The sequence below is a fragment of the Cyanistes caeruleus genome, chromosome 10 (assembly GCF_971803275.1).
Source record: "Cyanistes caeruleus chromosome 10, bCyaCae1.hap1.1, whole genome shotgun sequence".
Taxonomy (NCBI): Eukaryota; Metazoa; Chordata; class Aves; order Passeriformes; family Paridae; genus Cyanistes; species Cyanistes caeruleus.
The window spans coordinates 25,036,141-25,058,848 of NC_141710.1; the positions used below are offsets into that span (position 1 = coordinate 25,036,141).

Genomic DNA, 22,708 nt, shown 5'->3' on the forward strand with positions numbered 1-22,708 from the left:
TGCTTCTGTACATTTGATGGTTATCGGACTTCCCTCACAAGGATTTGAAGTATGTCTCCATTAAATAATTTGGCTAAAAAATTGTTTGTTTTTATAACATTAGTCCATGTGCTACTTAAAAAAATTAAAAGTAGTTAGAAAAAAGAAAATAACAATTGTTAAAGTAAAGCAGTAAAGACCTATTAGAAACAAGTTATCTGTGGGTTTTGAATCAGCTTAAAAGTAAAGAAAAGGAAGAGGTGCACTGATGTATTAACCTAATTTTAAGAAAAAGTTGGAAAATTTTCAATTAAAAAAATTACTGTGTAATGATTGCATGGTATTTTCCTCTTGCCTAACAGTAACATTAAAAATTTTGCTTGGACAGTCAGAGAATGGTAAAAATGAGAGAGAGCTGGTTTAAACCTTAGATCTCAGTCAGCATGATCAGAGAAGCAAATGGATACTATGGCAGCGCTTGCAGCTATGAAGTCTCTGTATCTGTGGCAGCTGTTTTGTTCAGAACTGGTCTCCATCACATGGGGCAACATGTGCAATACCAGCAGCATCCCAGCCATTTTCCTTGGGTGGAGGGGAAAAGAGGGAGACTGTATTCAAACAAAGAGGACTGCAGCTCTCCCGAGAGCTCTTCTGCTTTCCATGCCAAATGTCCAGGCACAGAATTCCTGTTCCTATCTGAGAGCTCAGCATGGCAGGAACTGCACCAGTGTGTGTGGAGCAGAGCATGGAAGAAGGACCCTACAGTGAAGCTCTCCAAACCCCCACAACATGATTCTGCTTCCCAAAGAGCTGGCTGTCAGCAGCAATCTTTCTATTTAAGGGTTTGTTTCATTAGTCTGTTTGAAAGGCAGAAATGAAATATTGGAGGCTGATAGGGTTTGCAGTCAGGTTAAATTCAGTAAGGTCCATGCTTAGTAAGATCTTGTAGCTAAAAACCATCTTAATGCTTTGCATGATGACAGCTTTATTAAAGGAACGTAAGAAAATCAATGAGCACAGTGATTACTTATGCAGAAGTAGAAATTCCCATGTGTGTAAGTACCAGGCTGTGTTAGTCTGGGTTTGTGTACTTTAGATATATGTGTTTACTTTAATTTATTGACAGGATTGTGTTTGAACCTAAACAATTATTAGTTATAAAGTTGAAATATGGATATAGGCATTATATAGCTATTAGAGGACTTTGGCTCCATATAGCTATTAGGGGACCTCTGTTCCATGTAGTATTTCGTCTTTCATATGATAACATCTATAATTTCCAAGTTTTATCTAAACCTTGGTGTGTCTCAATTGCTTCAGATTATCATAGAAGTATAAGTATTAAAGCTCCTTGAGACCATTGAGTCAAACGATTCCCCCAGCACTGCCAAGGCCACTGTAACCCTTGTACCCAAGTGCCACATCTACACAGCTTTTAAATCCCTCTGGGAATGGGGACTCCACCATAGGGCTGGACAAACCTTTTGATTAAGAAATTTTTCTAAGTATCTCATCTAAACCTTCCTTGACACAACTCGAGGTCACTTCCTTATGGCTTATACTACCAATTTGGAATTGCTCTCCTTAAATTTCTCCAGTGCTGTACTAGTGTGAGGCATCTAGCCTAACACAGTCCTCTGCTTTAAGATAGTGAGGGTCCTATTTTTGTCATTTACCTGTATGAATATATCCTCTGGTTCCAGTAGCACACTTCACAATATGGGGGTAAGATTTGTCTTATAGGTACATAGTAGTTCATTTTTAACTGAGACAGAACTTTTATGGGTGCTAGGTTTTATTTTCTGCATTTCAAGCAGTAGGAAATCTAGCTCTGAAAATGTATTGCCATTAGAACTGAGATTAATTACTTTACTGTGGTGGATCCTTGAGGTAATGCCCTGAGGCCTGCTCTCTACTCAAATGCAACTGCATGGGCTTTGGAACATGACTGGTTCCAGATAGCTGAGAACTTAGACCACAAGTGAGAAAGTACTTACAAATAAAACATGGTCTAGTGTCTGTGAAGGCTATTTGAGAAGATGATCAGAGAGTCCAAATTATACTACTTTTACGCAACAGGATAGTTAATTTTCAAATTTTTAAAAAGACGTATTTTCTGTTCATGTTAAGCTCTGCCTGACTAAAGGAACTAGTTTTTGTTTCACATAAAGCCTTTTTAATGCAAAAGGAGAACAGGAGTGGAGTTGCAGCCTCTGCTGCCTGTTTTCTCATTCTGCAGAGCAAATGTGAGATTCCAGGAGAGGACAGACTGCTGCATGTGTGTTAGCCAAATCCAGGAGGTGAGGGTGTTACACACCTTCACTAGCCTCAGCAGGTCAGCCTTTTTTCTATAGTTCACAGGCTAAGTTCAGCCTTGTGCCATAGTTCCATGCAGAACTGTGGAAATGCAGTGTTGGTAAAGGTACTCTTGCAGTGCTGTGGCCGTAGCTGAGTCTTTTTTCTTTAAGGCAAGGAGAGAAAGGAGTGTCTGTCATGACTTCTAAGGTACTGGGACCCCTTATCATTAAGATAAAGTGACTCCATTTGCAGTGCAAAGTTATATAGCCCTGACAACTCTGTACCTTCTAACCAATGGTGTTTACTTTTGGTTTTGCTCTTTGTAAGTGTAATTTACAATGTTAAGGATGATCTATGAGTTCTTTGCAAGATGAGCTTGTAAATTTTAGATCTTCACTTTATTTTGACAGAAAAGTAGAAATGTCTTATGTTTTTCATATTATTGTTTTATAATCTTAAATAATGAAAAACAAAGTCCAGACTCTGTCTTGGCAACATTTGTTCATTCATTCATACCTAGCGTTATCAGGACTGAGTTACTAGCAATAAACTTTAATAGAACCTTGTTATTAATGATTCTTAGCAACATACTGTTTAAACGCTTGTCATGGTTTAACCCAGCTCAGCCCCACAGAGCTGCTTGCTGATTCTGCCCTTGATGGGATGGGGAAGCAGTTGGAGGGTTAATAGTGAGAAAACTGGTGGGTTGAGGTAAGAAGAGTTTAAGAATTAAAATAATAATAATACATTGTAATGAAACTCATTTCTGTTGTGATAATCTTTTTAGTCATTGCACATTAATCATAGTCTGGATTAATCAGCAACTAACTTTAAAAGTCTGCATATGAAGAATACTCTAATGGCTTTGTTAATTACAATGGTTTCACAGGACACATCCTAATTTTCCTTGAGCTCTTTGTATGTTTCTAAGTAGCACTCTTATATTAAGCCCTATATCTCCATCTTAGAGTGTAATTTATCAAAATCCTGGGAGTCAATAGAGTGTAACATGTAAAAGCACAGGATGTTTTGCCTAACAGACAAGTACCATGGTTGACATGGTTGCAATTTCCTCAAAGACGGTGCCTGCCTTTTTGGAGGGAAGTTCCATCTGATTCAGTGCAGATGCTGGGGAAGGATTGTGGTATTTTGATTTCTTTGAGGGTTTTTCTCCTCACTTTTAGAGGAAACTTACAGTTTGTTTTGTTTCCTTCGTGCTTAAGGAGAGCAGAGAGCAAGACTAGTTTTCTGTAAAAGAAGAAGGTTGGTTTATATTCTTTTTCAACTTACCATTTATAAGTCTATTCTTGGAAGAGCTCTCTTTTGGAACTAACACCTGAACCAATTCCCACCTATCCTGTCAAAGCCTCAAGGTTTGACGTGGTGGGCATGGTGCCTTAGTCCATTTCCTCTTCCTGTAAGAGCTCCTTGTGAGCTCCTGTGCCACCAGGAGCTGCTACTGAGCATTGTTGTTTTCCACCAAAGGCAGATGCCTCTCACCTCAAGATGATATTTCAGGAGCTACTGTGGAAGACTTGAAAGCTAGAGGTCACTGGAGACAGAGGACCATGAATGGGCCCAGCAGAACCTGTTTGTTTGCAGTCTGATTATCACTAGAAGAAGTTGGTGGAATTCTTGGGGTACTCCATCTTCTGAGCACTGGCAGAAGGTCCCATGGGCAGGATTTGACCCCTGGAATTCTGAGGAGATAGCTGTGTGACAGAATGCTGTTCTGGAATGAACCCATCTGTATTTCTGCAGCACTAAATTCCATGTTTTGGTACACAAATGGCACAGCTACTTTTAGCCATAATTATAATACAAAGGAATAGACAAGACCAAGTTCAGGCAATCAGTAGTTCCCCCTCCTCCAAGTCAATTGCAGCTCATTAGAATGGTACCATATCTGTGAGTTTGAAAACCTGGTGAAAAGAAGCTTCAGTAGAGCTCTGTATCTTGTACCACATCAGCACTGAATGTTATTTTCTTCCGCTTTTCTCCATTAAATGTTGCTTAGATGGAAAAAGATCCTCTGTAGACTAATTTATTCTTTAATCATGGTTTTTAATTGGTTCTTTCAAATTGCTTTTTAAAATATTTTTTTAAATAATATTTTGGGGGTTTTCCTAAAGATTCTGTCCTACTAAAATGTGTGCTACCTTTGTGTATCATTTTTGAGGTCTTGATGTACCCCTTGGAGGAATATCACTGAGAAATAATTGGCATTATCATTGACAGCCATTTTAAAGAACATCTTGTAGCAAAGATTCTTTGCACTGAGTGTGTATTGAGAAAAAGGATTTCAGGATTCCAATTTAAATGATGATAGCAAAGATTGGTGGAAGGGTGGGATTACAGTTTAGGAAATCATCTTTCAAGAATCTTGTGGTAACGTCTGATTTGCTTTTCTGATTGTGATGTCTGATTCAACTGCTACTGATGCTGAAATACATGCAAGTAAAGACAGCATGCTGCAGTATCAATCATGCTAATGTGAAAGACGTGTTAAATTTAAACATTCATTTCCCATCCTACTGCTATGGAATCAATATGTAGACTGTTCCCAGCCAAACAGCAGCTGTGAGATTGTTCAGCAAGTATAATTTAAAATATTTAATTGACATGAACTTACTAATGGCTAATTTCAGAGGCAAGACAGCATGAGCAATGTTTGAAGCATATGCTAAGGAGAAAAAACAGGCAAAGAATTTGGTGCTTTTCAGTTTTCTTTCTTTTTTTTTTTTTTTTCTTTGAGCTTACAGATCTAAAATACATGGTATGATAGAGCTAGTCTCTTTCTTTTTTTTTTTTTTTGGATTAGAAGTTCAGTACCAACAGGATCCCTTTATGAGAAAAACAAAGTTAATTACTGACTGACTTTTGCACCACAAGACCCAAAGCCATAACACTAATTTTTGTTCCATGTTTTCAACGTCTGGTTTTTGTGGTTGCTGCAGGGGAGGGGAGACATCAGTGACACACCGTGAGCCGGGAGGCCATCTGTTCCTTGTGCTGTGCTATGCAGACTTTGTATGCTAAGATGATGCCAGTTTTCTGATCCATACAGCCATTACACACAGTGTAGAAGAGAGGATGCTTACAGTACAGTGATGATAATGCCTCACTCTTGTTTCACTTTTGCAAGAATGTCACACTTTTAGGGACAGACTAGAAATCTAAAATGCAAACCTGTGTGTGTGGATAGTACAATCCAAAGGAAATGAACTTTTGCTGGCCATTTTGCAGGGGCAAGTTTTCACCCATAGGCTGTTTCAGAAATAGAATTTGTTTGTCCTATGTCCTACTTTTATTATAATAACATTGTTGGAAGAATTAATGAATGCAGGCTACAGCATTGTTTTTGTATGTCACCCGAGAACAGTGTTTGAAGTGGTTTATTTGATTGTCGTATTGCAAGTCCAGGATCAGTAATAGTTGTTCTTAAGTAAGGTTTATGGGTTCTTCTTTAAAGAAAGGAATTTCTATACACTCATTTAGTGGTAGCTCTGCCTTGATTGTAAGCTTTTCAGTCTCTGAACTGGTTGGTTAAATGGCAAAACTACTTTTGTTGCATTGTTGCTGACTCCTTCTTAGATCAGCATTATTACTAATAAATAAATGTTCTCTATATGTGTCAGTGTGTGTTGTTACATAGAAGTGTGAGCGCTTACTCCAAGCTGACTTCTATGGTTCAGATCAGTTTTCTGTCTCAAAGTGGTGGCAGAGATAACAAATAAGCACATGCATGTGTGTTACAGCTGTGTTAGGAGAAATTGCTTTCCTGACAACAGGTAGTTGCTTGTGCTCATAAGTAGCTCATTTGCTCATCTGTGGAGTTGTGATCTAATTAATAAAAGTAATCTAGAGACTTTCTTCTGTCTGTGGCCAGGAAACCATAGGCACCAAGGACTTCATGATGAGCCATTTCCAGGTTGAGTTTGTCAACCAATGTGCACTTGAGAAACGGTGAGAACAGTTTCAGCTGCCTCACAGTGTTTTTGTGGATGGTTACTGGAAAACATGGGTAATGCATCATTTGGACATTGAGAAATAGATGGCAGTGTGGATGGGTCAAAGGAAGTTGTCCTAAGGTCACCAGGAGCTCTTCACAGTTCACCAAGAGCCTGCCCTTGGTTTAGCCAGTAGGTGATCACACATTCCCACTGTGTTCCCAACAATTGTCAGAGCTAGCATCGGCCTCCATAAGCATCAACCTATTCAATAGTAAAAGACCAAATGAGAACAGCTTACAAGAGAAAACAACTGGGACTTAATAACCTGTGTAAATACATACGTTGTGTTGCAAATGAATCAGTGAAGCCCATGCCATTGTTTCCTATGCTGTGTCTCACCTGCAGATGCTGTATGGTGTAGACATCCTGCCAGTGCTTTCATGGGAGGCACTTTCCTCCGTTAACCATTTTTTGATGGTGGGTGGGACCACCAGAAATTCTGCAAAGGAAGGTTATATTGAGACATTCTGGTAGAAGCTGTACTCTAGGGTTTCCAGATGGCAGTAGCATTAGTGAAGCCCCCTTGATTCATACCTGACCAGGTCTTTTAATGTAAAAAAAATGTATTCGCATCAAATACAATGTTTTGTTTCTTTCTTTCTTCACACTGTTTTCAAGGTCATTGGAAGACATTTTAAATATAGAATTGATTTTAAATATAGGGAGTTCTTGATTATGTTATTTTTTTTTTCAATTAAGTATTTAGAAAACCATGATTTAAGTTGTAAATAGAACAGTTTTCAAATATATGGTTAAGGCTAGGGGTTTATATCTAAATATATGGTTAAGGCTAGGGTTTTAAATCTGTGTCCCACAGGCTATATGCTGGTGTGGTTGTTGAGGTGGGGGAAAGGTATTGGGTGGTGGGTTTTGGAGAAGGAGTGGTTTGGGTTTTTTAGCCCAACAAAATAAAGGAAGTTTTCAGTTGAGTGTCCGTCTTGTTCTGCAGAGGAAACTTGCAGGATAATGTTTAGGGTTGTTAAAGTCATTAGAGGTGAAGCACACAATAATGGCCAGCCTATGTTTGTACAATTGGAGGATATTTCTCATAATGAAGGAAGTCTCCAAGGTCAGCATCTACAATACCCGGAGAAATTACATCACAAAGCCACAGCTGCACTAGCCTGCTCTCTTCCTCTGCTTCACCACCCATATTTTATTTTTGCACACTATTTCTCAGCATAAGTGTTGCTCACATCTCTTGCAAAAATACCATGGTCTTGACTTGGGCTTGTGTTACTTAGCTTTTAAACACATCCCACCCCACCTTCAAAAAAAGAAATCTGAAATTTTTTTAAAAAAGTTTCATTACAGTCTTCTTATATCCTGTACATTCCCAAACTCCATTTGTCTAGCTTCTGGTTTTGCAATGACAATTACATTGTGCTGTGATGATGGCAGCAGCAGCACCTGGATCTAGTCTGGACCTGTGCATTTTAGTTACCTCCTGTCATGTGATGGCAGTGGGCATGGCAGCTCACACCTCTGTGTTGAGCTGTGTGTGAAGAAACAGGCTCTGGGCTATTTTAGAAAAGTTTGCATGAGAAAAGGTTAGATCTTAATTTTTACACTCCCTTTGTGTCTCCATTTACTATGGAAATTAATGTTACTGGTACATGAAACACCATTTAGAAGCCTTGGATACAATCTGCTTCTTTCTTGGCATTTTTCTTTTTTATGTGTTTCTACACATGATACTTTAGTGCAAGGAATCTCTTTTATAATCGAGCTTTTTTAAAGCAGTACTTTTCAGGAGTGTTTGCTTGGTTTAGCTGTTACCAAACCATTTACATTGATTGTTAATCTAAATTCAGTTCATCTTATAATGAAAAGAACAAGGACACTCCTAAGAAGCCTACCTGCTAATTTTGTTTGTTTTCCAACCTCCCGGTGAGGTTTTCTGTTGTTCCATCAACAGGACAGCAAAGTGAGAGGTTGCTCTACATACTTGCCATTGCTGTAGAATTTACTGTGTTTATACTCAAAACTGACTCAGTGCTGTTAAGTAAGCCAAGTCTTTCCCTGGCTTCAGGTTGTTCTGAATCAGTCTATAAACCTAAAACTCAAAGCTGCTTCTAACAAAGAAAACAAAACATTTTTCCTTCAGTTCCTAACAGGACTTGTGTTGTGGTTTAAGCCTGTTCACATCTAATCATGTTCACCAGTGATTATTCCAAGCATCATACGTTAGTGTGAAATCACCTAGTATTCAATATTTCCTTCATTGCATTTGGTTCATCTACAATTATTGCATTTAAAAAGGGCGGCGGCGTTCTGCCATCCCTGCTCTCTCACTCTGCAATTGGGAATGGTGGTTATGAAGGGTTGAAAACGTCATCCAGGTGATGAGGTAACCCCTGGTATTTAAGGAGGTGAGAATAAACACTGATCTTCTTTTAGGTGTAGACAGGTGTAAGATAGGTTGAATCGGACAAGTTGAAGGAGGATTTTTAAAGCTGAGAACATGTGTTTTGGAAGGTGTGTTAGATGTGTTGGTTATAAGTTGCTCATCCTTGCCCTCCTCTGCATTGTGGCCAACACTTTACTTTATTTTCCCAATGGCGAAACAAGATATGCTTCAGAGCATCACCTCAGCAAATACGTGGAGTGCCTTCATGGCATTCTAGGTGGAGGCCTTCTGGTAAGTAATGACCTAGCGTATTCTTTCAGGTTTGTTTTGGAGGTACTTGGTACTGCTCTTTCTCTACTGGTTACCTGAATTTATTCATCAAATATCTTGTCAACAGGTGTCTCTGGAGTTCTATAAAAAAGAGTTATATTATCCCATAGCTACTATTGCTTACTATTGATTATCTTAACTACAACATTATCTCACTTTAAAGCTGAAAAAATCATGGGGTCTAGGGCACAGAATCCAAATGCAAAAGTGAAACCAAGCCTCTCAGCAGGTCGGTTTGCATAAAGTTTTTGTTAAATCTTTAATTTTTGTTATGTTATTAAACCACTCTCCTTTTAAATGCCCCTAATGCCTAAATGAGCATTTAGATAAAATTCCTTAATTTCTATTATATGACATGCTGACAGGTATTTCTCTGCCTTAGCTGTTTATTGAGAGGAACTGAGTGGTAGTTTTCAAACCTTTGCTTTTGAATAACAGAATGCAAGGACTGAGTGTGTTCATTATAGGATGTCATTAATTTGAAGCTCTTATTTTCTACCTTTTCAGTTTTGTGGACCACACTGGAGCATATTTAAGACCCCTAATTCCAGGCTTCCTTTTTCATCTGCTTTTAGAAATTCTCTTAGAAATAGGTTACAGATCCCTTCTGGTTCTTACCACTCTGTGATTCTATGATCTCAAGGTGTCTGCAAATGACAGGTTGAAAACAATTGCATGCTAAGGTGCTTTGTGTTGTGAGAGGTGCTTACAGCTGTGTTACAGTCACAATGGGACCTGGAGTGGGCTTTGCAAAGACTGGTTTTTACACACAGAGTAACACAAGTGAAATCAATGGAACTTCTCCTGCAGCACACTTGTGCAACCTCTTCTGGACTTGAAGCATTGGGGCTCAGCAACAGGTTTGAGTAAGGGCTGACAAGTATACGTCTGTTCAACGGGATAATTCTTATTCTAGTTTCATGTTAAGTAAATCTCGGGCATTTGCAAATAACTCTCTACCCTTCTTTATGGTTTTTCAGAGTACTCTTGGGTGTAGAGTCTTTATAAGTGGACACCATTAAGTGCTACTATTGCTGGTGGGAGGATCTGCTTTTAATCAGCTCTGTTCATTCTTGATTTTATGCTAAAAACCCTGGAGTATGGATGCTTTGTTTCTCATGGATAGCTTCTGCTTTGTTATTTGCGTTTCTGTTACTGGAAACTGGTTGTGAAAACTTGGAAAAAAAATAGATGTCTGTAATGAGATATTTGTTTGAATTGTGCAAAATTTCAGTAGACTTTCTACTCCAGTCAGACTGGTTTGTCACACAGGCAATGATGACTGCTCTTAAGTAGCAAGTATATTGGCAGTAGCTGTTTTTCAAAAATCTTTATTTGTAGTCCTCATTGGAATAAAGTTGATGCTTTCCCCTCCCCCTCAAGAATTTTGTTTACAATGACAGCCTGTAATGTGAACAGAAACTTTTAAAGCTGAAATACTTTAAAGGTAGCAATACCCAACAGTCTCTCTTTGTGCTTAAGTGCAATATTGCCACAAAGTGGCAATAGAAATATACCTGTCCCAGGGCTGGTGATGTCAGTGAGATGATAGCTAGATGCCTACTGTGTTAAATAAGAGTAAAGCTGAATTGCCTGTACAGTCTGACTGCCAAGAAGCAACATAAATGAATGCAATTTAAAGATTGTATTTTATCTGCCCTCTCTGTGCAACCAAAAGGAACAGTGTGGTTTGTTTGCTTCATACCCAGGTACTCATTCCAGCAGCAGTGTTCATTGGGCTTCACAATGATGACTGCTGTGAATGCTTTGGCCATGAGGGAGGTGGAAAGAGCTGTGCGGTAAGTGAGCCTGTACCCAGTCCCAGTCCTAGGAAATCCCAAAGACAAGGTGATGACTGTGCTGAAAGTTCACGTTTATGTCTGCTGTGCAGATACTGTCCTCGGTTCTGGCAGCCTTTGTTGGGATCCTTGGCTCTGGATACTGTATAACCATTTCAGCACTGGGCTTGTCTCAAGGACCATATTGTTTTACCCACCTAGAGAGAAACTGGATCTACCCTTTCACTGACTCCTCTGGAGGGTAAGTTATCTGTTTGTGAGGATGTTATCTCTTCCCAATGTACACATGGGCTTTCAGCAATGTCCAGTAACCATATACCAAGATCTATTCATAGCTTTATCCTTCCCACTTAGTAAGAACTTAACAAACGGCATCAGTCACCCTCGCTGCTACAGTGTAAACCCAAATTCATAGAAATATATATATTTCTGAATCCATCATATATATGGTTCATGTCCATGAACATCTCAAACAAAGTACAAAGTTTTAGGACTTTGAAGAATTTACAAACTAGGAATAGTGGTTGTTAAGATATTTGTCTCATCATTTGTGTAACAGGCTTGCTTCTGAAGCTGCTTTGCACCAGCATAAAGTGGCACAATGCACACATTAGTGACAATGGCATAGAATCTCATAAATGAAACTTGAGAAGGTTTACAAGAATTTTTGTACACTGCAAGGCAGAGAGGGCAAGAAGCTCCTCCCTAATTATCCCTAATTAAGATTCTCCTGCAAAAAAAAAGCCTCAGTCTGCTATTCCCCATTAATGCACATAAATTCTGATGTGGATATCATGGCATGCTTTTAAAGTGTCTGTATGGTTGGCAGCCTCAGGGCTGTATCTAGCAACAGCTTATGGCTGATGCCAGACTAGAGGCAGTTGGAGTACTAAGAAGCCACATAAAGCTCTTTGCAGTAAAGTTTGAATTTTATATTTCACTTGTATCTCTCCCAAGAGGAATCATTCCTCCTTCTTCACTCCCCTGACCATGACTGAGTGTAGAAGAACTAGGCTGAGTCCTTGCTGAAGGCAAGTGCTGATGTTCTTAAGTCGTGAGTGAGCAGTAACAGCTGAAATACTGGAGTACCTCACCCAATTTGTTCTGTGTTTGGCTTATCCAAGTAAGCATGTGAGGGCCCAAAAACAGCAACACAGGAGAGAAAGCAACCCATTTGCCTCAGATCAGTGACTGCTATCTTTAGAAAAAAGGCCCAGTCCTGCAAAGATCTGTGGTTATTTTGAGAAAAACCTTTGCTCTTTCAGCTTTCTTGTGTTTGTGTCTCAGTTTAATCAGCAGCAGGAAATTCTGTCTTTATAGTTTAGATTATTTTTTAAAAAGAAATTAAGACTTAGCAAAAACATGTGGTTGATATTTCAGCATGTCCCTAAACCAAATAAACCTTGCATGGAGTAAACAATTGCTTTTTCTATCCCCTTAGGAATAGATTCCTAAGGGAACCTAGCCTATTAGAACTCTATAGAGTCTTAATATCCTCAGTGCAGTTACAGACTAGACATAATTTGGTTCTAGTAACTCTAACACAACGTTAATATACTTTTAATTGCTGTGTACAGGTACTTGTTTGAGTATAACAAGTGGTCTGAATGTCAGGAACCTCAAAACATTGTGCAGTGGAACGTCACCCTCTTTTCCATCCTCCTAGTTTTGGGAGGAATAGAATTCATTCTGTGCTTCATACAGATAATCAATGGCATTCTTGGAGGACTGTGTGGGTTGTGCTGCAGTCATGAGGAGGTAAGTAATTTGCAGATATACCCATGCTTCTCAGATGAACATGAAAATTGTTACTTATACTACTGTGGAGTTTTACTCAGCAGTTACTTTATAAGTATTCTTAAGCAACAGTTCCCTCTACAGCTGTTTCTAAAGCCCTGTTGTGATTAAAATTTTCATGTAGTGTTTGATCACATGTTTTCAGCTGTTTCCTTATCCAGTGACACATGATCATCAGCACTGTATAGCTGATATAACTGAGATACAGATCTCCTGGCAGTGCTGGTCTTTGCCTAAACCACTGTTGAATAGTGTGGTGCTTGTTCTAAGTGTTTTGTGTTAGCCTTGTGTTTTGTCCGCAGCAGCTCACAAGCTACTGACAATATGCTGCATATAATGAAAACTGCAGCATCCTGGCCTTACTTAGTGGAAATAAGAGAATTAAATTGCACATAGCTAACAAAATCTTCAAACAGATCTGGAAGGGTTTTGAAGGTGGATTTTTTTTTTTTTTTTTTTTTTTTTTTTTTTTTTTTTTGTGAAGAAAAGAAATTTTCTCCAATTTTCTTTAAAGCTTTGTCAAATAGTTTGGGCATACTCCAAAATCACTCTCAGAGTGCTAGTGTCAGATAGCTGGATAGCACCATGGCTTCAAGTATGAACCACATATAATTTATATCACACACTATAGGTAAGCATGTGTTTCACATTTTTAATTGACACAGTTGAGTGTTGGGGCTCTTTCAAAGCTATTACTCTTTTCTTCTTCCTGTCTTCCTTGCTCTAACTACAGTATAGAAGAGCTATGCTATAGTTTTCTAAATGTGATCAGGTTAATTTTTGCATTTTTAGTTGGATACAATAGTAACATTTTTCCATTAATACGTTTCTTCCTTTTTGTCCCCCCCACAGGCATACGTTTGCTAGAACCTGACAATGCAGTGACATTGATGCATGTGTGTGCTGCAATGAATATACTGTGGATTTTTTTTAAAACATTCTGTGCATACTGAAATTCACATTGTTGTCAAACTGTGCTGTTGGCATAAATTTAACTGACTTGGGGCCTTTGTTGCTGGAGTCATATGCAGGTTTTCTACTAACCTGCCTGAACCGGAAGGCAAAATGTATCCTGAATGTCTTTGGTTCATTTCATCTTGGTACAGGCAACTGCTTTAACACATGTAACTAAAGTGGCGTTATTTATTTTTCTCTTTCTACTGACATAACAGCTCTGTACTTTGTCCTGCTTTCCCAATAAAGTTGCTCTTTCATTCCGATCTTGAAATGAACACAAACCAAATCTAGCCTGGCCTGGATAAAAGGTTTTGGTCAGCTGGACCAAAACTAAAGCAATAGTAAAATGTGGATGATTAAGGGCTTTTCAGGATTTTTCTGAACTTCCCCTGTATTTCACAAATAAAGATTTGTATTAAAAATACCCAGGAGGTGTCAGTGACTCCTTCCCTGACCATGCTGAACCACTGCTTGCCTGATCTTGGAGTAAAAGGCAGTGGTGTCATAAAAATGTGGATTTAATGCAATCAGGTTATAACCTGTTTTTCCTTTCCAGCAGGCTCTGCCAGAGTGGGAACTGCTTCCTTTCTTGGTTGGGCTCATTTAACTGAAACGGGTGTTTGTTCATCAATAAGGGTTCAACAATAGCTTTGGACAGATACAACAGCACATGTGGAGTCTTAGTCCTGGCGCAGGGCTGGTAGTTCCCAGCCAGGGAGCTGAGGGGGTCCCTGCACAGCTGAGCCCCTCCTGCCTTCCCAAGAGGGATCATCCCCTGATTGCTCCATTACAGGCCTGAGATAAAACAAGATGTGGGTATGACTCCTGTTTTTTACCTCACTCAGCAGACCCTCAGGCCTCCCAGTGTTCAAGGATTACAGTCCAAATTCAGGTCAGCAACAACAGATTAATCTGAAATATCTGACTTCACCAGTTATCAGCCTGAAGGCATTACTGTAAGGTCCTGGGTAAGAATCTCTGAAGTATAGCTTGTTGTCCATTAGACTGAAAGTTTCATCACAAGTACATCTGAATAATGTGCTGCCAACAGCATTGCTGGCAAAGCCAGCTTGGCAACATTGCTGCTGGCAATGGCATTTTTCAAGTGAAAACCAAAATGGGACATGCTCTTTATTTCAAAGGACGGAGGCTCAGTTTTGGAATTTAGCTGTTCATATTGTCCTTGAAAAGAAGCAAGTTGGTTTCTATTCATGGGAGAAAAAGAAGCTCCCATGGGTGTCAGTGCATTCTTAGGCTATTTGTAACTAGGAGTGTAGTCTTTAAAGATAGCCAGAAATTTCAGGTGTATCTCAGACTGTCTGCACAGTTAAGTCTGCCCTGTACAAATACATACCTGAAAAAAAAAGTTAACTGTGAAAACAAAATTGTCCACGTATATCTACATCATCAAAAGAATTCTCAGATGAGAGTTTGTCTAGAATCTCAGGATATCTGAATTTCACAAGAGTATTTATTCACACCTAAATACATAGAAGTAATTGAGGGATTTTAATGCCATTTCTTGGTAGTGTCTATCCTTGTCCTGCCCTGCTATGGAAGGGAGGAAGGAGAATACGTGCATGCACATATGTATACACACAAAATTCCTTGCAGCTGTGTGGTCCAGTGCCTTTGTGTGTGAAGATCCACTGTTTGAAAAAATATATGTAAGGTTAAATGGGGTGCAGGAGAGAAAGTGGAGAAGGGAGTCCTCAATAGAATAATGTATAACTACCATGCAACTTAAAGATTTTTGCCTTTATTCTTGCATAAAATTACTTGTTTTTCTGGTACACACAGTTAAAGAACTGGAACAATTTTATGAATTCCAATACACAGAATGATTAGGCTAGGGTTTAGACTTGAAACTTCAGCACAAATGTATGTAGCACCAATAGATCCTTGCAGCCCTAATGCACAGCATTATTGCCCACTATTTGTATTGTCATGTAAAAAATCCCCAGCTGGATTATTTTGTTGCCTGGTGCATAAGACAGTGTTTTGAGAGATTTATCTGTTACATTGTGAAGAAGTGATTGGTTTAAATTTTATTCATTTCACCTGGCAGAGAAGTCACTCACACAGAGTAAACATGACTTTTCGGTAACAGGCTTGGAATCAGCTCATGAATAATGACAACAATGGAAAAGTAGTGCTTGCAACATTTGGCAAGATGTTTGAGAAACTGGCTTACAGGTTTGTTTAATTCTTAGTATAAAATAGTTGTTCCCTATTCTAGTGGCATTGTGTGCCAGAAAAATAACCACACTGAGATTTGGTATTTGCAGAGCCCAGTTTAAAAACAGTCATGAAGCAGACTGCTGCAATGCAGAACAAATGCTGCTTCAGTCATAATTTCTCAAGTTAGCGTCTTCTAATCAGAACAGGTTATAATGGAAATAGCATCAAAGTTGATTATAAAATAAGATGCTTGCTACTAATTTTGGCCTTTGCTTTTAAGAAAATATTTCGGCCAATTATATGATCTTTGAGTTTTGTACTAAAAAAATCAGTCATGGGGATTGGATGTGCATGATTTTAATGCAGCTGTTTACTCTCTATGGCACGGTGTAGATGACATGAGTTCTGTCTCTGCCTATGAGTCTGGAAAGACAGGCTGCTACTACTTCTGATTAGAGGGAGACCTGAAAAAAAAGGGTCCAGAGTGATGAGAGAGTAAAACAGAAAATATGGGAAGATTAAGAATGAGGACTTCAAAATGAAACCTCCTAGAAAAAGAGGAGAGTCACAGCAGAGAACAGGTAGAAAAATGGTGTAATTTTGTGAGTACCACCATGCCCATTTCCTTGAGTGATCTCATGTTAAGTGATAGTATGGAATTAGTTACAACATGCAATCTGAACAGCTTTTATGAGAGGATGAGAGAAGCCTCATGTGTGAAGGGCCTGAAACAGCTCATGAGGAAACACAAGGAAAATATTTTGTGATGTCACTGTTTTTAAAATCAGCCTTCCTGCTTTTGATAGACTCACTTTTCCCTTTTTTTTACTTTTTTTTTCTTTTTTTTTCTTTTTTTTTTCTTTTTTTTTTTTTTTTTTCTCTGACACAGCTTTCCTATTGAATAAAGAATAAGGTCATTCTTGAGTTCTTTTCTGATGACTCACAGAGGGATTGACTGAAGGCTTGGGTTGTGCTGCGAGTGTTCAATCTGCCCTGGCTCTGTGTTACTGGGATAGTGTTTAGATGCTCAGGGTTTGGGGAATGATGACATTCAACAACAGGAAAGCTGTTTGATTTTGACTTTGCACATTGCAAAGAGCAGGCATTTTAGAATAACAGCCAGACCTTTTGTCCTGCGCAAGAAGTCACATGTACTTAGGTCAGGTCTGTAGCTGTGCAAGCTCAGCTGCAAGCACAGAATGAAACAATTGGAGAGATGGCAGTATTTCATTTGCAAAGCCACATAATGCTGTGGGAAAGAGTAATTGATTAAAAGTGTGAAAAGAAGTCTGCCTTGCAGTTTCTAACCAGGGTTATTTGGGCTTCCATACTCTCTGCAAGATTGCCCAGACTCAGCCTGCTGTTGCAAGACAGTAACACATTGGTACCCTCTTAAGGTTGTATTAATAAATCTCTGTAGTATGAGGCAAAGTGTGTCCTTCTGTACAAAGACCGGGTATATTTATCTTCTTACAGCCCCCTTTCCCACAGTTCAGTAAGGCTGAAAAACCTTTCTTCTGCAAACTGTGTTGCAGTTCCTGTCATGGGAAGGAGGACGTTTTTGAGCAGCCACTAGGAAATGAGAGCTTTGAAGTTCCTTCCTGAGTCTGACTCCTAGACATATTTCATTTGGAAGATCACAAAGGAGGATCTTTTGGAAGGGAAATGGCTACTTAAAGACGTGCTTAACACAGGACAGTGAGTTTACACAGTGATACTCATCTGTTATTCTGCTGTTAAGCACTTCAGTCCCTGGAATCACACCCCAGTTACTGGTTCCTGTGAATATGAAATGACTGAATCAAGCTGGGGAGGTCAAAACACTTCTTGTATTGAAAGACTTGTAAACTTTTGTTAGCTTAGAAGAAAAAAACTTCCAGAGTTCTTGAGAGATGGCTTTGGAGACATATGGAAACTGTTTGAGTTGCCTGCTGGTACCTCTTGCGCTTTGGAGTATTGTTGTGAACATCCTCCTGTACTTTCCCAATGGGAAAGCTCTGCATGCTGCCAGTTACCAGCTCCCCAACCATGAGTGGTATTTTGAAGGGATCTGTTTCTCTGGTGTGATGGTAAGTGCTCAGTCTATGGATTTTTAATGAATTGCATTCTACTGCAAATAATATTGGATTACTCTTCAGGAACTCTTCTGTAATTGCTTTTAAAAAAAGCATAAAAACAAAAACCACTGCAGGCAGAAAATAACATAAAAAAGAGTTAGTATACTGAATGATATGTTATGTATGTTAAGTGCAAATGATTTTGCAGGGTGTGCTGGGGTGTTTTTTCTGCTGTCTTTTTGTTTATATGTAATTTTTCCTTGTATTATGGAAGCAATCACTATGTTAATTTAATAACCTGAAGGTTGAATTAGAGCTCTTTCACCCAAATGAAAAAAAAAGAGCTTCTCATAATGGTTTCAATGTTTTGAAGAGCGGTATGCAGTCCACTATTTAGAGGACTGGACAGAGTTCACAATGCATCAGGTAATACTGTTGTCAGCCTAAATACAGAGAAGTGTCTCACTGTAATGAGTATAGTAGGACTTTCCCTGTTACATTTGTAATATGCTCATCTGCAGTAATGAACTACCACGGAGTTGCTAACTGCTCGTGCAATTCACCATGTTGATAAAGAGCTGTAGCCTCAGGAACAGAAAGTGGTTATGTGATCAAAGTTCATTGCACTCAATCAGTGCTTAAAAAGGGTTTATCTGCATAAGGGAGGTTTTTTTATGAAGGTGATGAACTGTTATTAAAACATTAGACATTCTTTAGAAATTGTGTATTTGTTTTAAAGCAGAAGAAAAACCTTCTGTTCTAGCAGAAGAGAAAAACTACCAGAGAGAAGATTCAAACAGAAAAACAATGGCAAATGTATGAAAAAATTAACTGCAATACCAGTGATACTGATATTTTGAAGCATTTTAGCCTTAAGACTATTACCAATTTATTAAAAATGCACATATCATTCTGTTACAAACCCGCAGCATGTGAGAGGACAGTGTTGCGATTCAGGAGTACTCTCTTCTCATACACCTCTTTTCAAACCTATGCCTCTCTGAATGGCAGTTTGTGATTCTGAAGCCCAGATCCTATTTATAAAAATTATTCTAGAATCAGGCTTAAATAATCCAATAATTTGAAAATATTACTTAGATACTTGACAAACAAATGAAAGTCTAAGTGAATTTAATCAAAAGTTTGCATTACTGACATTTTCTAGGCTAAGTGTGTTGGTAAGGAAGGCAATACCCTGATTTGTATACCTGTGTCAGCAAGAAGGTGTTGAACTGATGTGTTTATATCAATAAAATATTCTCCTTTTCACTGGTATTGATTCTTTTGCTTGCGAACTGGGTTTATTTGTTTCAGCTTCACTGGTGTCGCTGTGCCTACGTTCGTAGCACTTTACTGTGGTGGGAGATGCTGTACTCTTGTCTTTCAAGTATAAGACACGAGTACAGCAGCAGCCTACTAAAACCACCCCAGTCCCATGTGTGCCTTGAATAATTGTGCTGTCCTATGGATCAGCTTTAGCTGCAGAAGAGATGCAGTCCCTGCCTTCTAAGGGTGAAGGAGACTGACTTAGTATCTGCAGTCATCTCACTGACCTTACAATGTCCTCTTACAGATCCTTATTTTGTCAGTAATTCTAATAATACTGGAGTGTAGTGTGTTCTATCGGTGTTGCCAGAGTGAGAGCTGTAACAAAACCTACAGGGTGAGTCTGTATTTTATTTCTGTGCATCTCCTTAGCATTTGTTTTGAATGCCTTCCTGCTCCTGTTTCCAGCACATCCTGCTGCCCTCTTCACTGCTCTGTTTTCACTTCCTTTCACAGAGGATTCTAAATTGGGTTGCAAGGTCACAGAAAGTGTAGCTTCTTTCTTCTGAAGCATAAGCATGATGAAAGAAAATTAGACACAAACTTCCCCCAAATCCTTGCAAAATAAAATAAGAACGTAGAATGAAGCACACCAGCTAAACAGCTTCACCTTTGTATTATTTGGAAGTGTTTTTCTTTTCAGAAATGACTCAATACGTGCTACCTGGGATGCAGACATATTTAATATACGCTTGTGTTCCTCTAGTATTTTCTGAAACAACTTTACAAAAAGGCAAGTTTAAAAGCCCTACCCAAATAATATATAACTTACAGTTGTAGAGCTGTCTTAAACTCTGTCTTAATCTTTATTTTGTATGTGTATTCTTACTATTCTTTACCTACTCTTTTTCTTTCTGAATTTTGAAGACTGCGTAAATCAAATGTGAAATTCAGCCCCAAGGAATTAGCTAAACAGACTGAATGATCGTATTTGCTGTTGACACTATCCCCACAAGGTAATATTTCTCTCTCTCTCTTTACTTTAGAGTTTTATTTCTATTGTGCTAGCCCTGCTTGGAATAGCTTTCTCGGGATACAGTTGCATCATTTTTACCCTGCATTTGATTCAAGGCCCTTTCTGCAATTCATCAAGTGGATGGAATTATATTTTCAAAGACGCTGCTGGGGGGTAAGAAACATTGGTGTAACTCTTCTGGGAGGAATTGTTCATCAAATCAGTAGTCAGAAACATTCTTCTTACTTCGGTCTGGTGTTTCTCTAATAGGTACCTCACAGATTACCCTGCCTGGTCCAAGTGCACAGAACCTGCTAACATAGTGGAGTGGAACATCATTTTACTCTCGATTTTGATAGCCCTCAGTGGATTGCAGTTGATCATCTGTATTCTCAAAGTTGCTGCTGAGTTGAAACGAACGCTCTGTGGGACCTATTCTGTTTTTGTGCAGGTAATAAAACATCTGAGGTTAATTTCTTCAGCATCTCCTTGTCACTGTAGCTTCAGCAGTTTCTCTCAGTTGGGGACCTATCCTTTTGGTTTATGCATTCTCTATACTACTGCATTTTTTTCCAGAGAATATGTACTGATAATACATTTGTTTGTTTTGATTAATCCTCTAATTTCTTCTGGTATGCAGAACCAACCAACCGGTGGCTGCTCACTTTGACCTTTAAGACTAGGACTGAGAAGAAAAAGAAGTGTTTAGGAAATAATCACTCATGCCAAGTCCATTACTCTTATGTCAGCAGAAGTTGTTGAAAGCCTTTGCTCTAACATTCAATTTACAGACTGAATGATCAGATTCTTACTAATGACTGAATGACTGATTCTTACTAATATGTGGCTTTCACAGCAATGATAAGAAAGATCAGCACTTTGTTTTTTACTTGCAGGCTGGGATTCTCTGAAAATGGCAAGGAAATTTTTGCTGCTTCTCCCCCACCACCAGAAAAAGAGTGAAATAGCCTCTCCATTACCCATAGTGGTAGATTTAAATGCTACAAAGAAAAAATGAAACTCTTGTCTTAAACCTTTGTCTATGAAACTTCTCTATTTTGGATGAGATATATTTCAACTGTCTGACATAGACATTTTTATTCATCTGCCCTGTTGCACCTGGCAGGAACACTTCATTTTTTTACACTCCAACTTGTTGTGACAATAGGGATATTTGAATAAAATGGAACTGCTTTGGTATTGAAATCACCTTTGTTTGTTTTGCTTTTAATAAACTGCTGTAGAACTGCTTTTGTACTCCCTTACCATTGCTTAGACCATATGACTATTTGTTGCTCCGAAAGGGCCTGGTTCAAAGCACAGTACATCAGGAGGGGTTGTTAATGCACTGAGTTAAGCCATGATTTCTAAATTAATTAATTTTACAGACAGACCATGATGGCGATGGAGGACAGAGCCTACCCTGCTCCTTCCATCTTAGAAATTCTTAACTGCAAAAACAATTACTGAAAAAAGTTTACCAGGTTCCTATGGTAAAAAAGTCACCTGGGCCTGAATGACATATTAGACACATAGGTCTGAACTCATCTGTACTAATTGGTACATATTAATAGCTGCACTGGGTTTCTTTTCACTTCCCACTTAGAGGCAAACTTTTTTCTTTTAATCAAGTATGATGTGACTTGAAGGAACATACGAGGGAACCTTGTGAGCACCCAATGCTAGCTTATTAATATTCTTCCAAGTATCCTGACCTTGCTACAATGGAAGGCTAACATTCTTGACAATAATGATCAGATGAAAAAGAATAATTTGTTTTAAATTAGCAGCTAAAAGTTATTTTTACTTTCTCTGAGAATTATTTTTTCATTTCCAGTGAAAATTCAGGGATTCACAATGAAGTGGACACCTGGCTCATTTGTAGTTGCATGGGCAGCATTTGGCTGTATTTAGCACTCCAGTTCTTATACAATGAACACTCAGAGGAAAGATAAATATGTACTGCAGACTTGCAGTAATGTATGTATCCCTATTACATCAGAACTAGTGGGATTCAGGTACACTGACATCAAATATTAAATTATTGTTAGAAATGCAAACCATTTCTAACAAACCAAACAAACCAAAAAGTGTTAGCTTTGGGTAAATTGTTTAGAAAAAAATAGAATATATATATATATTTGATTCTGTTTCAAGGCAATATTGAGATATTGCCTTCATATTCTTTTCTCAGATTATTTTGAATAACTGATTTCTCCCTGTAGGATTTCAAGAATGCATCTAAAATTTTAATTTATTAGTTTCCTTTAAGTTGCAAGAAGTAATAAAGTAATAAATGATATGTAAGAATGGGGCTAGTCTTTTGGGAGATGGTTCAAGGTGGCATGCATTGTCAGAGGTGTGTGATACAAAGGCATGATGATAAAATGAAGACTGTGTCATTGCACATTTGTTTTTCTCTAGATTTAAATATGTGACATACTATTTATCTTAAACTATAATCCCGCATTTTTATGGATTTGTGGATATTGTTTGTGGACAGAAGGAAAAGAAAGAAAACTTAAAAATTAACCTGTACTCCTATCAAACATCTCAGAGAAACTTCCTGATTTCCTGCCTGCAGACTCTGGATCTGTCTTTAATTTACCATTTTTTGTATGATTGAGTCTGGTGAATTTACATTTCCACTCTATCTCAGGTATCTC

General features: G+C 38.5%; 2 protein-coding genes and 1 pseudogene across 10 annotated transcripts in view; all 3 read left to right on the top strand.

The window, feature by feature from the left end:
* Positions 1-13,947, top strand: part of LOC111933236 (transmembrane 4 L6 family member 1) — a 38,828-nt gene extending 24,881 nt beyond the window's left edge. For all 7 annotated transcript variants that reach the window (XM_086843805.1, XM_086843806.1, XM_023932700.1 and 4 more), the window contains 4 exons: positions 10,680-10,769; positions 10,862-11,010; positions 12,347-12,527; positions 13,419-13,947. In XM_086843805.1, coding sequence (XP_086699931.1) covers positions 10,680-10,769; positions 10,862-11,010; positions 12,347-12,527; positions 13,419-13,433 — 435 coding nt within the window. In that variant the 3' untranslated portion in view covers positions 13,434-13,947. The remainder of the gene's footprint in view (positions 1-10,679; positions 10,770-10,861; positions 11,011-12,346; positions 12,528-13,418) is intronic.
* On the top strand, positions 5,012-10,450 carry LOC147651392 (transmembrane 4 L6 family member 1 pseudogene; annotated as a pseudogene). The gene has a single exon (XR_015274464.1). The product of XR_015274464.1 is annotated as a transmembrane 4 L6 family member 1 pseudogene (transcript).
* A 3,288-nt stretch (positions 13,948-17,235) lies between the features above and the next one.
* Positions 17,236-21,248, top strand: TM4SF18 (transmembrane 4 L six family member 18). 2 transcript variants are annotated; one of them, XM_023932696.2, is made up of 5 exons: positions 17,236-17,773; positions 19,335-19,424; positions 20,074-20,216; positions 20,313-20,493; positions 20,939-21,248. In XM_023932696.2, exons 1-5 carry the CDS (start codon positions 17,597-17,599, stop codon positions 20,951-20,953), a joined length of 606 nt encoding a protein of 201 aa, XP_023788464.1. In that variant the 5' UTR covers positions 17,236-17,596; the 3' UTR covers positions 20,954-21,248. The 2 variants fall into 2 exon arrangements, with proteins under 2 accessions (XP_023788464.1, XP_086700311.1); XM_086844185.1 differs by lacking the exon at positions 19,335-19,424 and having other exon boundaries at positions 17,349-17,773.
* The last annotated feature ends 1,460 nt before the right edge of the window (positions 21,249-22,708 follow it).

What these genes read in the sequence shown, in the direction of transcription:
- TM4SF18 (XM_023932696.2), top strand. Translation starts at nt 17,597, where the DNA reads ATGGCTTTGGAGACATATGGAAACTGTTTGAGTTGCCTGCTGGTACCT. An exon ending in GCTGTAACAAAACCTACAGG is followed by an intron (nt 19,425 to 20,073) that starts GTGAGTCTGTAT and finishes TCTTTACTTTAG; the next exon opens with AGTTTTATTTCTATTGTGCT. An exon ending in TTCAAAGACGCTGCTGGGGG is followed by an intron (nt 20,217 to 20,312) that starts GTAAGAAACATT and finishes TTTCTCTAATAG; the next exon opens with GTACCTCACAGATTACCCTG.